We start from the raw sequence: 16,611 nt of genomic DNA on the forward strand, positions 1-16,611 counted from the left end.
TTCAGTTCATAATACTGCTTGGTCCCTGTAAATTGTCATTTTGTAATATCGATAAGAAAATTGTTGGTAAAGTTTTGCAAAACTTATTGGCTTTGCTTCTTTCTGTTTCTCATCTTTTGACAATATAATCGTAACGGGGACATACTCTTCACAGAAATATTGTTACCTGGAACAGGTACACAATATCAAAGAAAGGAAAAATAGTTTATAAATATATAAATATCCACACAAATCACTCATTTGCTATAACATTGTAAAACATTTTTATTTTATTTTTATGAACAATTCGAAGTCCAAATTATTCAGCGATAATTCAAGGGAGAAGTCAAGTATGTGATCATTAATCAATATGAATCAAGTCTAGAAAATTCTTTTATATAAAACCCTGGATAGGCAAAATAGTATAAATCAAGGCAAAACGTATATGGTAGTGCTGTGACCATTGTGTTAATAAAGTATGGGCGGATGGATTGTTGAGAACAACATAAAGGATAATTCAAACGAAAAATCAGTGGAAAACATATTTGAAACTTATTCAGAAGTCACATCGAAAACAACTGACCAAAGTGACTTGATATAACCGGTAAACCTTTAAGTGACGTTTCTGGTCAATAGCTTTCAGTATACCAATTTTTTCTTCTTCTTCTGGGAGATGGCAGTAATGGAATTATTCTGCATTTGTCATTAAATCATTGTTGTTTACTGGACTAGAGGAATTTAATGAAGGAGAAACCTTTTTCACTTTACTGATATTTTCTATACCTATTATTGTGAAATTGTTGTGTTTTATGTTCATAAAGCTTCTAGCCGCAAGTACATTCCGTTTTCTGGCTTAGTAAATGCTCCCTTGTCAAGCTTTGGCGGGATCTGAAAATATCAGCATGAAGTCCTTGTTTTATAATGGATGAAATTGCAACAGGATTTCTTAATACCGACAATCAAAGAAGGAAAACTAGTTAATGCGTTCATGATCAGTTCTATATCTGACAATGTATTTCTGCATTTTTAAAACAATATTATTCGGAATGAACTTATTTTAAACGATTAAAATAATCTGAGATTCCACATGTGTCCGCAATTTAAATGCATTTTATGAATAATAACGTTTTGAATATGGTTCCCATTACTTTAAATTTTCATGAATTTACAAAGCATTTAATCGTGAATATGTACTCTCATGTGATAATACCACTTGCATCATTAGCAATGTTTAAAGTAGTCAGTTGCTCGATCCAAATGAACATCAGGAATTTACTTGAATTATGCATCCACTTCACTTCCACAGAACAATTGCATACAATAGCGGAGAACCGTTTTTAAGTGTTTATTGGTTATCTACATTTAATTATGTCAGCTATAGATATATAATTCTCGTTTAGTTTAACAGATATAGGGCGTAAAAACCAAAGACCCTCATCCATACTGTATCAAAAGAAAAGAAAAGAAACCGTCACACCAACATACCTCAGTCTCGGGTGCTGTCTGAATACGGAAGTTCTGGACCATGCCAACAATCGCCATCTTTGCTTGCAGTAAGGCCAACCTCATTCCTATGCAGTTTCTGGGCCCAGCCCCAAATGGCAGGAACGTGAAAGGTCTGATGTTATCCTTGTTCTCGGGAGAAAACCTTATTAATCATCAAAACGTTTTAGCATTCATTAATATACTTAAGAACCAGACATAACTTAGCCTTACCCAAAGTATAATCTCTTCTAAACAATTCATAAAGTTATCTTATATTTGTTTGAAACTTCACTTAAAGGAAGTAAACAAATATTATTCATATTTTCAAAATTATACTTTCGGAAACAATATAATAGATATGTGGCATGAATGTTAACAAAGATTCTCACTCATTTAAATAGTAGGTAGGAATGTGGATGAAGACATATTTTGACTCTTGCTATCGCACTCTATGCTCTTTATTTGGAAAGCCCTTTGATGCCATTTAGGTATTTCCTACAGAATTGATGATCATGGTTGGGTATTTTTCGATCTTTCAGATTTACTTAATCACTCACGAAGTAAATAAAGCCTGAAGGACTTTATGTTTACTTTGTGAGTGATCAGGAAAATTTACACGTCGATAAATACCCAACCTTGATCATTAAATCCTTATAATTCCAATTTACGTCATTTCCCTCATCAGATCAACAGATTTCATCAACAAAACATTCACGTTTAGGTAGATCGACGTTTTCTTTCATTCTCCTCTTAACAGCGACAGAATCGTCGAAACCTTATGCAATCGTATAGGGTAAAGTGTCAGATTGGGCCATGCCAGTGATATATTCGTATGATCATCATTTTAATATTTTAAAAAATGGTTAATGCTGTTTAAACGTGGGTATTCCTTCTTCTAGCATTACGCTTGCGTATAGCAGATGTTGTTATAGCATTCGTTGTAGTTGCATGCTACGCATTTCGATCTTTCAAATGCAAAAATCGTGTCCCGTTTTAGTGAGATCCCTTGTTCGACATAGGACCCTAAACACCTTCGATAAACTATCGAAGCAAAATGCAATCATTTCTCAAGATTGGCTTGTAATGACTGCCATTTGATATTTGTGGCAAAAGGGGCGAGTGTTGAAATGTAGGAATGACTGCAGTTGCACTGCTTTACTTCTGTTAGGCGATTTTAACGAGGGACTTGCACAATTTGGTTGGAACGCACAATGGTGGGTGAGTGGTGCTTCTTGTTGTTAGTATTATTTTTGGTGTAAGAGGTTGGTGCAGATAAAGCTTCATATTGAATTACCTAGGAACTTGTAACTAAACCCAGTCCGCTGAATTTATAGATGTATAAAGAATTCTTGATCAGTATCACGTGACCGTTTATATCTAATCAGACTGCAGAAAACTAGGTCAATTCATAATAACTGTAATTATAATGATACAAGGCAAGAGGACAGCGTTATCATTTTTACACTTTTCGGAGATAAATTGTAAATTTATCTAATGCGCATTCTCTTTTTGTAAAAGAAATAACTGGATATCGCCGCCAGATAGTCACTTGTTTATTCTCTAGTTTTGTAATAAAATTTAATCCATCATTCTATAATAAAGTTATCACCTGGAATCAACCAACCAAAGATTGTCACACTAAAGTTCATCTCTTCTTTGGAAACATGACAAGAGTCGGCATTTTTGCCTTATATGTGTTGATCCTATGATTTTGCTCCTTCTAAGATTTCTTTACTGTGCACTTACAAATATATCGATCAATGCTTATTAACTTTTATTGGAAAGAATATCTTGTTACTGTTACAAAACAACTGTCTTATCAAATGTTTTGAAGGTTTAATAAAGGGCGAGAGAAATATTGTGGGGAATGCGAAACATTAAAGAGATAGCCTTTGATAAATAAGCTAGAGATGGAAGCAATCATAAATATCGGTGCATCTTTAGCTTTCAACACCCAATTCACAAATTCCATTCCCACCTCCCCACGCGCACACACAATAACATCCTTCCTGAATCATCATAAAAAGGGGGGAGGGGGTTCAGATGAGGGAACTAGGAAGTGTGTGCCTGAGTTGGATTTTTAATGTAGCTTTAACAATTTTTCAGTCATGTCGGTACGATGTCTGCAGCGTAGCAGTAAGGCATCATGCCGCAGACATGTAACATTATGCCCCATCCAGTCGTATTATCCTGACACCAGGCCAACCTGTCCTAACACTAACCTCTTAATGTTGAACGCAAAGCGAGACAGCCGCAAACACCATTGTTGTAAGTCTTTGGTATAACTCGGCCGGGATTCGAACCCGCGACCTCAGGCATCCGAGTAGTACGCTCTAACCTCTTAGGCCACCGGAGTGGTCGATGCAAGGAAGAATTCATATTACATGTCAAAGTGTGAACTTTGACACCTCCGCCTTCTTCCCTGAAATATGCAGCCAGGATCTGAGTCCTTCATTAGCATCGATTAATGCTCTCGTGACATCACTGGAAGTATAAATTTTTCCTCCAATCGACGTAGACGGAGTTCTGGTCGCATGATTAATTTATTGCAGATGGATAGAAGGACGCATGGACGGAAGGACAGACGGACATGACTACCATAATATATCAACCAAAGTGTGGATATAATAAGGAACACACTTTACTAACTTTTTTCTTAAAGAAGTGGATAACTTTCGTTTCATTATTTTTCATATTCAAATTGTTACCAAGAATAGTTATCCAATATGTTCCTCCTGGTTGTAATCTTCAGAAATTTCGGTTAATTTTTATCTGAAATATTCTTGAATCACCCTTGATTTATATATAGATATATTTGCTAATTATGTTTTTGATTGTTATAAATATAGTGAGAACGTCACACCTTTCTGGGTCAAATTTGTGCGGGTTGGGCCAGAATTCCGGGTCATAATGTAGGCCGTAGACTGGAACATTCACATCAAGTCCCTTGGGGATCTTAACTCCACATATTTCTGTGTCCACAAGTGCTTCTCTATTGAACCTGCAAATGTGGGAATTATGTATTTATTCTTATGTTCGTTATTTTAATATATTAAAAAAAAAATTGGTTGAATTGTTTAAATGCGGGTATTCCTTCTTCTAGCATCATGTGTATCGGCACACATTTTCATCGCGAACTTATCATTTTTACTTGTTTTGACCTCAGTTAGGGCTATAATACTCATCAGCGACAAAATAGTTGTATATACCTTGGTGAACGTGTCTCAATATATTTCAGTTGTGTACAAGTTATAGCCTGGAAACAGCTCCGGTTACAGTCTGGAAACAGCTCCGGATACAGCATGGAAACAGCTCCGGTTCGTCAGTAGCACAATCATAATTGCTTTTGATGACCTTCTCGTATCAGTAAGGAACTTGAATATGTTTAGCACTGCGCCTTTAATCACGATAAACACCTGAGTAATGTTTTGCGAAAGTATGTAGTTCAGCAGTTGAAGCATGTATAAAACTAGATTTTTTAAAGCAATAAAAGGGTTTGCGGAACCACTGTTATGTTTTGCACATTTTTAAGGTGGCGGGGGGGGGGTGCGTTACGGCAAAAATGTAACAGATCGCTTACCGAAAATATGGCGTGATGGAATAGGAGTGGATGGTATGCTAATAAGAGCTTCTTTGATATAAATGAATGGTGATAATAATATATGAAAATACTATCAACTAAATCACAAACATTTACACAATGGTGACAAATATTTTTTGAAAAATATCATGCAAAAAATTCAAAATCAACATCTGAGATACCAACCTCCTTGCAGGCGGGTAGGCTCTGAGCGTTTCAGACACCACCATATCTAGATATGGCAATTTGAAAACGTTGTCATAAACTGGCTGACTCTGGAACAAAGTTTAAATGCACGAAGATTTGAACGTATTAAAAAATGTTAAATTGTGGATTTCAAAATAAATTCAAATAAATAGAAAAGAAGAAGCTTGAACATTCGAAATAGTGTGATCCCCTGGAAAGTTTGCAACAAAACTGAGGCTATTTAATTACGAAGAATAAGAAAAAATGTAGCAAAAGAGATAACACGAAATGGAAAGCTAATCAATAGATAAAGGTTTTATAGTAGAGTTTAAATCTGCGTAGGAAATATTGAAAAAATAAATATATGCTATTTTCATGTAGTAAATTAAAGAATTTTTTCATCAGCAAAATCAATTGCTAAAGCAATAACAGCGTTTTCAATCTGTATAACAATTTCAGGGATTTCTGTTTTTGCTATGGCATTTACATAATTTATGATCTACATTTCTTTAACATACTTTGCCTAATTCCTTGTCAATCTCCGATCTCAGTTTATCTTGAACATCTTGGTTCACTGCCAGGCAATACGATGCAAAGGTCAAGAGACTGGATGTAGTGTCGAAAGCGGCCAGGAGGAAAATTAGTGCATTCGCTAAAACTTCATTGTCTGTCAAGCCTGCAAATTATACTTATATACAGACAGATACAACATAAAAATAAATAGCTAAAGAGACAGAATGACGGGGTGACATACATTGACAGAGGCATAAGCCGGCAGAGAGGGAGACATAAAACAGACAACCGGTCATGCAGTTAAACACATATTGGTATCCAAGAGCGCGGTCTTACACTCCCATCCATATATATATATATATACTTGCTCTCTCTCTCTCTCTCTCTCTCTCTCTCTCTCTCTCTCTTGCAAGAGAGGGAAAGATATCTGAAAACCACTATTAGCTAAACGATCTTTCAAGATAAAGACAAATATGTATTCATATAAGTAGGAACGGGAACAGTACCTAGTACTGTAAATTTGCATAAAGATGACTGTTATATGTATGCGGTTCACTGTATAAATTTAACAGCATATGTAGCCAAAGTGAAATTTGTGAAGTTCTATACAAATATGTCTTAGTAGCTCCGCGGATGGAAGATAACGTTTTTGGACTAGCAATTATGAATAAGCTATAACAGAAAATATTTTGGTAGTGAAATAATTTTAGCAGCGAAAATAATAACCTTAAACCTTTTTCTAAAAAGGAAGATACCTTATGCCTTAAATGTAGAAGCCAGAAATGGTCCCAAAAGAAATGCATCATATACATCATTCACAACACCCGCCCTTCCATTGGCTTGCCACAGACGAACGGCCCAAACCTCAAAACTTTAGTAAGGTTGCTAACTTATGCTCTTTTTAAAAGTAGAAGCCAGACATTTTTCCAAAATTATGTATCCAGCCGCATTCAAAACACACCCGGAAGTTCCATTCACTTGACAGAGGCAAATTAACGAAATGGAAATGTAATCCCTAGCACATACGTTAAATCTCCTGGTGTCATATTTCCGACAATTAACCAAAAAATGGGGCTGCGTTAGCATGATTCCCATCCCCAGACGAAGCTCTCTAAATTTAAAGAATCTTACCTCTCTTCTTGTATGAATCATAGTCTAGGCCTTCCACGTGCTCATCTTTCTTGCCCTCCTGATCTTTGTGCGCATTGATCATTAACTGAATGAGATCCTTGTAGTTCTGCATAAAAGACAGTCGTCTTTACTGTAAAACGCTGTTTTTGCATGAACAAAATATGCCACTGGTTGATTCCAATCTGATCCTTTTCACATAAACGCATGTCTCCCCGACCCCATTTTCCGCCATGTTTAATTCACGAGGATAATGTATGCCAGTACAAAGTTATTGCAGAGACGAAAGACATGTTAATAAAACGCTGTATTTGCCATAATGTCAGTGCTAAATCATCCTCAGCATGGGATATAATGATTCGTATGGGGCAACGACTCAGTAAAGGACGTTAACTACCTTTACTATTTAACAGTTGACTTCATACAATGTTTCCATATCTTATGTTACTTGTCGAGGTTCGAATAAACAGTAACAAAAGAAAGAGTGAAAACAACAGGCTTTAAAAAATTACAAATCATTTATTTCCCTGGAAAAACTCTGAAAAAATGAAAAAAGAAGTTACGCTTTTAAGAATCAACTCCAAAAATAATCCAAGAATTAATTTTTATAAGTCCTAATAATTAAATGTTCTAATGAATTCAAGTTCGAGTCTCGACGAAAAATCCAAGATGGAAGGCGATGACGTATACCGTATCCTATGTGATGTTGTAAGGTCTACAGTTCTGTGTTATTCACAAACAATAATCCGGTATATGAATTAATTAAATGTCTTTGTCCAAAAATTCCGTATGAGCACTCAAATCTTTCCAGGAAAAACAATTATACTTTAGAATCCAAATAATTCGAATAAACATTAAAATGTAATTCCCAAATAGGTTACAAACAAACGAACACCTTGATATCAAGTGTTTTAAGCCCAAAACTGACGAAATATCTCTATAAACATAGATTACACAGTAACTGGAGACGCAAAACAGATTCCGGGATGATAGTCACGTGATCACATTCTAGAAAGATTTAGAAGGTATATACAAGTCTAATGGAACGTAAGACAATACAGCCTTGATTTCACCATTATCATTCACACATTAAAAATGAATTAAAAAAGTAGTTGTTTACTTTACACCCATTCAAGGCCAGGAACTAAATCAAAAATAGAAACAGTGTTTCTAATAGTATGCGTCCACGAAATGAGTCAGGTCAAACAGAATGTTCTGGAAAATATCAAATTTCTAGTAAACAAAAATACATTACATTGACATGTAAAGAAAATATTTTTAACAAATTAAAACTTACAAACAAATAAAATAAATCAAATATAAATTAAATCAAATATACGTAACACATAAAAATGACGTATTTTGAGAAGGTTCTTACGTTTAACGTGCTACTCCTACGCTCTTGTATCACCGACTTGGTTGCTTCTTTGAAAAATTCAACTGCACTTTTATCCATTAGTGGTATGCCCCTCATGAACATTTGAAAGTCGGGAAACATCACTGAAATGCACAGGTGAGAGGGTATGCCCTTATTATGTACATAGTCTTACCGATCTATATCAAAAGCATGCAGAATACGTTTGGCCTTTATGCATTGCTTTACGTGTTATCCAAATATATCAAATAATTGACGAGTTTTAATAAATTATGGCGCTCAGCAAACAAACAGCTGGGATAAATATCTATTAATCTTTTTTGCATGGGTAATATATTGTTTGAGCCAAACATTCTTTTTTAAATTACGGGTAAAAGCTGGCATAAAATCGGATGCCACGACCTTGAAAAGTACGTCCCCGTTCCCCCATCCAGTTGAACAAACTCCGCTAGGAGGTTGAGGGACAGGCCATCGTAACTAAGATCATCACCTCTTGAATGAGGAGGTGCTCTGTATTGCTGTGGTGGAAGTGTATATGAGCAGATAATATTCGTCTGTGTCTAATGGGGAGGACGATCGGGTAGGTAAGGAAGAATATTGGTTTTTATCTTAATTGCCATTATATCTTCATATTTGGACATGCATATTGTTCTATGAAACGTTCAAAAATAGTTTCCAAGACAGAAGTATGGAACCCCGAAAAGAAAATGAAACTAGAACAGCGATGTCCAGGAATCCGCCTGGAAAAGGAAGTTGGTATCCATAAAAAAAAAACTGATGACCATAAGGCGAAAGAGAAACTATCTTGACGCTGAGATGGTTCAAGATAAAATGTTTCAGGAATCTTGAGAAAAAATTAAGCAATGCCACAAAATACAGTAGACCGTGACGTACATTGCTGGTAATGATGAAGATGAGACTGGAATGCGAGGCATTGACAATATTTTGGATCAAAACGAGAAAGAATCTGTCCAAATTTAAGCCAGATTTGTGGACTTTGCGATATCATTCATCGATAACCCGATACTCAAGACGTTCTTTGGAACAATTAATGATCTTACGGACAGAGACACGCAGTTCAAAAAGAAAGGTTCCTAAAAAAGATCGGCTTTAGTTGCCCAATCCCGACTTAGAAGCTTGAAAAATAAGATTTCTACAATGAGCTCAAGTGAAACGCCGCCATAGTCAACCATACTGGGATCTTTGTCAGGCTGGAAAGGGGCCTTCCATCCAAAAGATCTTGCGGGTCTAACAATCCGTCGAAAGAACAGAGGCATATATGAAAACAATAGCAATAAAAGTATGAAACAAGAGGACGAAACATATTCTCCACTTGAAACCGAAGATCAAGTCATACGACACTAATCTACTTTTAAGAGAGGAAGAAAGATGAAGTTGCTATCTTTTTTCCACGGCAGCAAAATGACCATCGGGCTTGATTAAAGGAGTAGATGTATTCTGTGTTTTACAGGAAACAGTGGACGTCGTTGTACATGTACCATATATGAGTCTTTGGTCATATAATGGACAAAGGTATCGGTGGAGCATGTATCTAACATCCTGTCATGGTTCTACGGATGTGTCATTTTCTTAGGTCAGTTCAAGGAAAATATCTGTATAACCCCAGGCAACGGCCCATTTTCTCCAAACATTTTAAACATAAAACTCAATCTCAAAATCCGAATCGAATAAGTTAAAAGTAACTTTGAACAGGCTAATGTTGGATATATTCAGTTAACGTTTATAGTATAGATCTGATTTTAGGGTTTTGATCTATTGTGTTTAGTAGTCATTACTTTCAAAAATATTTTGGTAAATCTGAAAAATTTGATATTCTTTAATTCGACATAAGCGATTCTATAAAAGTCATGATCAATTCAAAGGCTTTGTGTTCGGCAGTCGATTCGTGTAAGAAACAAAAAATATTACTGCATCATTAGAAGTAGTAGTAGTAGTAGTAGTAGTATTGAAGCGAGACTAATGAAAGCTAGCCACTAAAATGTTTACATTAAAATAACATAAAACAACAACCATATCATTAAGAATAGATTTAATTCGACTAGTGATTTTTAAATACAAGGTGTGCGCAGTAAGAGCGAAAGAATTAAGTTCTGACATTGTCATAATACATGTGAGAAGCATTTAGACTTACATGCCAGTAAAATCCGTGGCCCTACTAAGTTTGCTGTCATGGCTTTTGTGGCATTAATCACAAAAGGGTCATTCGGATTACTTTGTGAATCAACCTCCATTCCAAATCCCGTACTGCATATCACATCCATTGTGAAGGCGCCAAACAAACTGGAAGTCGCATTATGGAAATATTGTTAGTTCCATATTTGTTGCATGAATTTGTTACGTGTCATCAGTTATATATATATATATATATATATATATATATATATATATATATATATATATATATATATATATATATATATATATATATATATATATATATATATATATATATATAAAGCAAGTATCTTGATCACAACAATTAGCTTCAGTTACCTTCTTTTGCTATATTGTTGAAATTTGTTTCCTTATTTCTTTACACCCACTTGATGGCTCTCAGGACATCAGTGGAATCGCAAACGGTGACATAACCTGAACAAATATCACTGGAAAATGCCGAAAATCAAATTCGACCTACCAATTTTTTAGAATTAAATTAAAATTTTTAGGTGTTCAATTATATGTTATATTTGACCCTGCATTTTATTTCTCAAACATAAGGGGAAATTACTCCAATTAGAACGGAAATTGAACAAGGGAAATAACTTCGTTCTCAGATGGTACAATCTTTGATAACACCGTATTTAGTTCAGCGTCATTAAGTTTTAAACTAATAATTACGATTATTTCTTTCACGTTCCCTGCATGGGCTCAGTGTTCAGACTTTGAATGAAAACAATCACTTCATAGTCCTAAAGCATCCTTCAAAAATGTTTGAATCTGTTTAGAAATCACTAACTGGAAAGAGCTCTTGCAAGACAAATACGATCCATTCAATCGGACTATAATTTTCCCAAGATGTATTCACTTTCTCTTCCTTTTATTACCTGGTTGTTTATTCTGAAATATAGCTTCGCTATCATGAATAAGCCACATTACAATGAAGTGAGGCAGCAGTACCTACTTCACTTTCTTACCCTTTCATTTCTACAGATTTTCCATTCTCTGACATTTTTCTTCCATTGCAAATTAATCTCTCCAAACATCGAGAAATAAGGGGAGTCATCTAAAAAGAACAGACCGATAAACAGGCAGTATGTAGAAAAATGAATAAGTAAATAAAGAAACACACAGGAATTTCCATGCTTTTAACACCTTATTGAATTGTTTTAATATGTACAGCCACACTTAACTTTTACAAACATTATTAGCGAATAAAATCAACTAGGGCTGTAGGCGAAACCAGATGTTTCATATAAATCTGTTGACTAATTGAAATATCCCCCTAAGATATATTCCACTTACGTAATAAACATAAATCGTTAATTTGTTCAAATAACTTATAAGTTAAATTAAAAGACGCTGAAGAAATTCTGTTACACACCAGGGGTTTTGAAAGATACTAGCATATGCTAACCCCAAAAACCAAGCGAAAGTAATGCAGAACCCATTTTGTAAGAATTGCTTGAGGTCCTTCAGGCAACACTCACTGTCAGTTAAATGTTTATCATTTTCTTTTAAGCAGCTAATAATACAAATAATTTGTCTCTCCTCAAACTAAGATGTCCACTATGACTCTAACTTCACACTTGCACGGGTTTTCTTGATCCGCATTTCTTTGTCGTAGATCTGTTCTCATGTTCTCATGCCATGAACGAAGAAATAAGACCCAAACACCTAACACAGAATTTACTAGTATCTCACATTAATAAACACTTACACGGGAGAATATACCGATAACTCTTTGTGTGTGGCCATTTGATGAAACTAATCCCTACTACCGTAAAGCCTCGTGAATACCGTTCAGTGTGAATGACGCATATACCTAATAGTCAGCTATAGGAAAGCCTCGTGAATACAGTTCAGTCATCATCCTCATTATCATCATCAGCAGCAGCAGCATCATCACATTTAAATTATAGACGTGATCGCCCACACGGACATGCACGTATGTTTAATATCCGAAACGGAGTATTTAATTGGTCATGTCGAACGGAATGGTGCCACATTCCCCAGTCATTTCTGTGCATAGAAGGCATTATTTAATTTAGGCGTCAGGTCTTGGGTCAATATGACTGGTTTCATAGACCCTAGAGACCTGGCTGTAAGGCTGCACTCGAGTGGGGATAGTCCCAGCACTCGCTCGAGTTAGTCTCGGATTTGGCCAATGTGGGTATGTGAGAAAGTTTGCCAGTAGCTTCTCGTGGGTCGGTGGTTCTTTCCGGGGATTTCCCGGGTTCTTCCTCCACCATTAATACTGGCCGCCATGTATAGCCTATCGTGTGCTGAAAAAATGGCGTTAAACCATACAACAACAACAACAACAAATCACTCGAGTTAGAGGTGATAATTCAGTTTGTATTTACTGCGCCCGGTGTCGACCAAGCAGTATGTGACACCATTAGCGATTGATCGCCACTAGGACGTCACATCGGGACACTTAGGTTTTTAGTTGTTTGTTCATGAAGAGAGGAAAAAGTGCATCTCCCTTCATGTAATTAATATGTGCTAGGCACATTAAGTAATTTTATGTCTGGAAGTGGCAAGGAAGAAGTTTCCGTCAGGGAGGAACCCGCGCATCAGGAAGGCACCTTGGTGTATCCGGGATATTTATTTTTGACCCTCTTGCCAAAAGGTTACTGAATTGTCGTCTTCACGGACTTTTTGAGATATATTGAAGAAATATTCTGTGTTATTTTACTTAAGGATGGTACTGCACCAGTGACCACTTAGTGATAGTCTGTAGGGTTATTATAACTGTATCCAGTTTGTCTGATTTGGATTGGGTGAGTTTGGTTGAGTTCACCTTTTTTCTTATGGCTATCTTAAGCTTTCCTATGCTGTTTGGTGTGCTGCTTTGTGCAGCTGGGCCTGTTGGTCCTTGGGGTTTGGACCACCTCATATATTCTTAAATTTTAGGGTCCTAACTAGTCTTGCTATGTATTTGGCTGCCGCACTGTGCAGCTGGGCTTGATGGTCCTTAGGGTTGGATCACCTTATATGTATTAATTTGGGGGTTATAGTAAGTTCTCTTATCTTGGTAGTCCTTGCCGCATCGTGCAGCGGGGCCTGATGGTCTTGGGCTTTTTAGACCATCTTATATATTTTAGTTGCTTTGGGGTCTTATCTAGGTGTTCTAATTGGATTGTTGTTTTCTTTGCCTTAAGGTGAGGCTGTGTCTTGTGCCATAACGTTGGTTGTACTACAGATAATCTGCTGCCACCTAGCGGTATGAAAAGATGTTAGTGTCCTTAATTTCATGTTTAGGATTAAGGTGTCCTAGGAAAACAATTAATAATAAAAAAAAAACAGTTTTTTAAAATTGTCTTTGGTTTTGTTTATTAAATTAAAATAATAAATTTAATTTCATTTTATTTTAATTTTAATTTACCCCTATATGTGTGGGTTTTAGGGTTGTTTGATTTATTTTCCTAGTTTTATTTATGAAGCTATTATTATGTTCTGTTTTATTTTCAGGCTAAGTCTATTTTGTTAAGACAGATAACTTTCCTGAATACTCGAGTCGCTAAGACATTTCAAAGACATCTGATCTTATTTTATTTCCTAGTTTTAAGTTAATAAGCCTGTCAACTAGTTTTGATAATTGTTTCTATTTTGTTTTATTTATGTGATGTTATTTTATTTCAGGATAAATCTATTTTAATAAGACAGATATCTTTGCCGAATACTCGAGTCGCTAAGACATTTCAAAGACATCTGATCTTATTTATTCCCTAGTTTTAAGTTTATTAGCCTGTCTACTAGTTTTGATAATTGTTTCTATTTTGTTTTATTTATGTGATGTTATTTTATTTCAGGCTAAATTTATTTTAATACGACATATTTCTTTGCCGAATACTCGAGTCTCTTAAGACATGTTAAAGACATCTGAACTTATTTATTCCCTAGTTTTAGGTTTGTTAGCCTGACTACTAGTTGATTGATTGATTGAATGGTATTTTTTTGTTCTTTTGTTTAAAACCCACCATTGTCCCCAATGTCGGTAAGGAAATTTATGATGTTTTGGTAAGTATTGTCCTTATTTAGATTTTGTTCTTTGAGGAATTTCAGGGTAGGTCGGTGGGGCCCCTATTTCGTGTTGTTTAGTCCTAAACCTAGTTCTTTGAGTTCTATGCTTATGGCAGGTGTTGAATAGATGTTCTAAGTCTTCTTGGAGTGGGCAGTGTGGGCATTTACCATTTGAGTTTGTGGTGGTTATCAAATATTTCCCATAGCTGGTGGCTAATTTAGTTTTGCCTATTATTGTCATATTGATAAGTTTTTGGTCCTGACTTCTAACGAGTTGTGGTGGTTCGTTATGTCTTGTGACCTTATTTAGTATGGAGTATAGCTTGCATCCTTTTTTGCTGCTATCCCTCTGTTGTTGCCATTTACTGTCAATTTTAATTCTGATAATACTGTACAATTCTTGGACGCTGTAGTATAATGCTACTGAGTTAGGTTCATGTAGATGTTGTTTAGCTACTTGATCCGCTTTATCGTTACCTGTTAGTCAGATATGGGAGGGCACCCACATGAACTCTTTTTTTGTGTGTTTATTTTGTAGCAGTTGTTTAATTAAGTGATTGGTTTCCATCAAAAAGTTGCTTCTTGTGATAGAGTGGTTTGATTTGATCGAGTTGGTGACGCTAAGGGAGTCGCTAATGATAACTGCTTTTTTAATGTTTGTTAGTTGGAGCCATTTTAGGGCTTCCATGATGGCCCAGAATTCGGCTGTGTAAATGGAGCAGGTGTCGGATAATCTTTCTCCGAATTCTGTGTTTGTTTCAGGGATTACTACTGCTGCTGCAGTTTTGTTCGGATTTGTATTTTTTGTGCCATCGGTGTATATTTTGGTGTACCTTATGCAATTTTCTTCAAGTTCGGCTAATATTTTGGTTCTTATATCATGTATCTGGTCTAGTTTGTTGCAAGTAAGGGCTGTTGTATTGCAATTTGGGTTATCCTCGGTCCAAGGTGTTTGGTCGGGGTAATTACATTGCTCAGCTTGTAGTGTGGGTAGAATAAGATCTTTGGTTAGCTCATATATTTTGTTCGTACCGGGTGGTTGTGGTACTAGTTTTCCACTGAAAGGGATATGACTTTGTTCGATAATTCTCCTGGTGGGGTGGCTAGTTTTGTGAATTGAAACTCGTGCGGCATATCTTAATATCCTTTAATTTCTTCTTAGTTTCAGTGGTAGTTCTCCTATGAGAATTTGGAGCTTTCAGTGTGAATGACGCACATACCTAATACTCAGCTCAGTACTCCGTTTGAATTACATGTTCCCAACATCCATTCATCATAAGGAAACAAGCGATCACAAAAATCAAGCAAAACAATTGAGACGCAAATACAAATAGCACATACTCTAGATTTGTTGCAATATGTTCTTAGTAGTATCATGTGCATTCGACAATACAACAGCATTACTATCACATGACTGATTTTTGTCTCACCTGTATAAGCAAGATGAGATAGATATAAGTATCTTTTTGTCTTGTCACGACGGTGGCGGCAGAGGTTTCGCCAACTTTAAGATTGTATGTTCAAGTTTTCCAAGTCAGATCAAGATTTTGTCTAGGACGGTTACAAAATTAAATTGGTTGCGAAAGAACAACTTTTATTTTGAGAAAGGCAGCAAAGTATGCAAATATGTATGTATGTATGTATGTATGCGAGCGTGCTTGCGTGTATGTACGCATGCACGCACGTACACACGCACGTACACACGCACGTATGTATGTATGAAATGTTGACATTTATTCCTAATTATGCTATTGTTACCTTTTTGTGCCTACTTTAAATCGTTTCGCCCATGCCACAATTTTCTTTTTTTTGCGTTTTAATTGCGTTTTGTTTATTTTTTTCACATTTTCATCACCATTTTTTCAGATTTCCTTTTCAGCCCAATAAAAATTTTGAAACGGAGTATTTTATGACCTTTATCCGCTGCTCATATTTTGAATGATAAACAACTACAAAATAAACACGAAAAGAGGTGATAAACTTACGTTTCTCATTTTTCCAGAACTAAAGGTAGGACTTAGTGTAGAACGGAGAAATTTCCAGTGTTCTCCGGATGCTATGTTCACTGCGGAATCCATGAACTTTGAGTCTTCTAACTTGTTCTGAAATAATAATAATAATAATAATAATAATAATAATAATAATAATAATAATAAGA

At 35.7% G+C, this 16,611-nt stretch overlaps 1 protein-coding gene across 1 annotated transcript in view; it reads right to left on the reverse strand.

The window, feature by feature from the left end:
• Positions 1 to 239: 239 nt before the first annotated feature.
• The window catches only part of LOC149787710 (cytochrome P450 3A24-like), a 29,578-nt gene continuing 13,206 nt past the window's right edge, over positions 240 to 16,611 (reverse strand). Inside the window, exons 5-14 of the mRNA XM_089973898.1 lie at positions 16,439 to 16,555; positions 11,402 to 11,490; positions 10,399 to 10,547; positions 8,250 to 8,371; positions 6,875 to 6,980; positions 5,749 to 5,906; positions 5,231 to 5,319; positions 4,328 to 4,465; positions 1,465 to 1,627; positions 240 to 867 (exon numbers count right to left, since the gene is read on the reverse strand). Coding sequence (XP_089830024.1) covers positions 793 to 867; positions 1,465 to 1,627; positions 4,328 to 4,465; positions 5,231 to 5,319; positions 5,749 to 5,906; positions 6,875 to 6,980; positions 8,250 to 8,371; positions 10,399 to 10,547; positions 11,402 to 11,490; positions 16,439 to 16,555 — 1,206 coding nt within the window. The 3' untranslated portion in view covers positions 240 to 792. The remainder of the gene's footprint in view (positions 868 to 1,464; positions 1,628 to 4,327; positions 4,466 to 5,230; positions 5,320 to 5,748; positions 5,907 to 6,874; positions 6,981 to 8,249; positions 8,372 to 10,398; positions 10,548 to 11,401; positions 11,491 to 16,438; positions 16,556 to 16,611) is intronic.

Source organism: Sinohyriopsis cumingii, chromosome 11, assembly GCF_028554795.1.
Source record: "Sinohyriopsis cumingii isolate HCF-2022 chromosome 11, ASM2855479v2, whole genome shotgun sequence".
Classification (NCBI taxonomy): Eukaryota; Metazoa; Mollusca; class Bivalvia; order Unionida; family Unionidae; genus Sinohyriopsis; species Sinohyriopsis cumingii.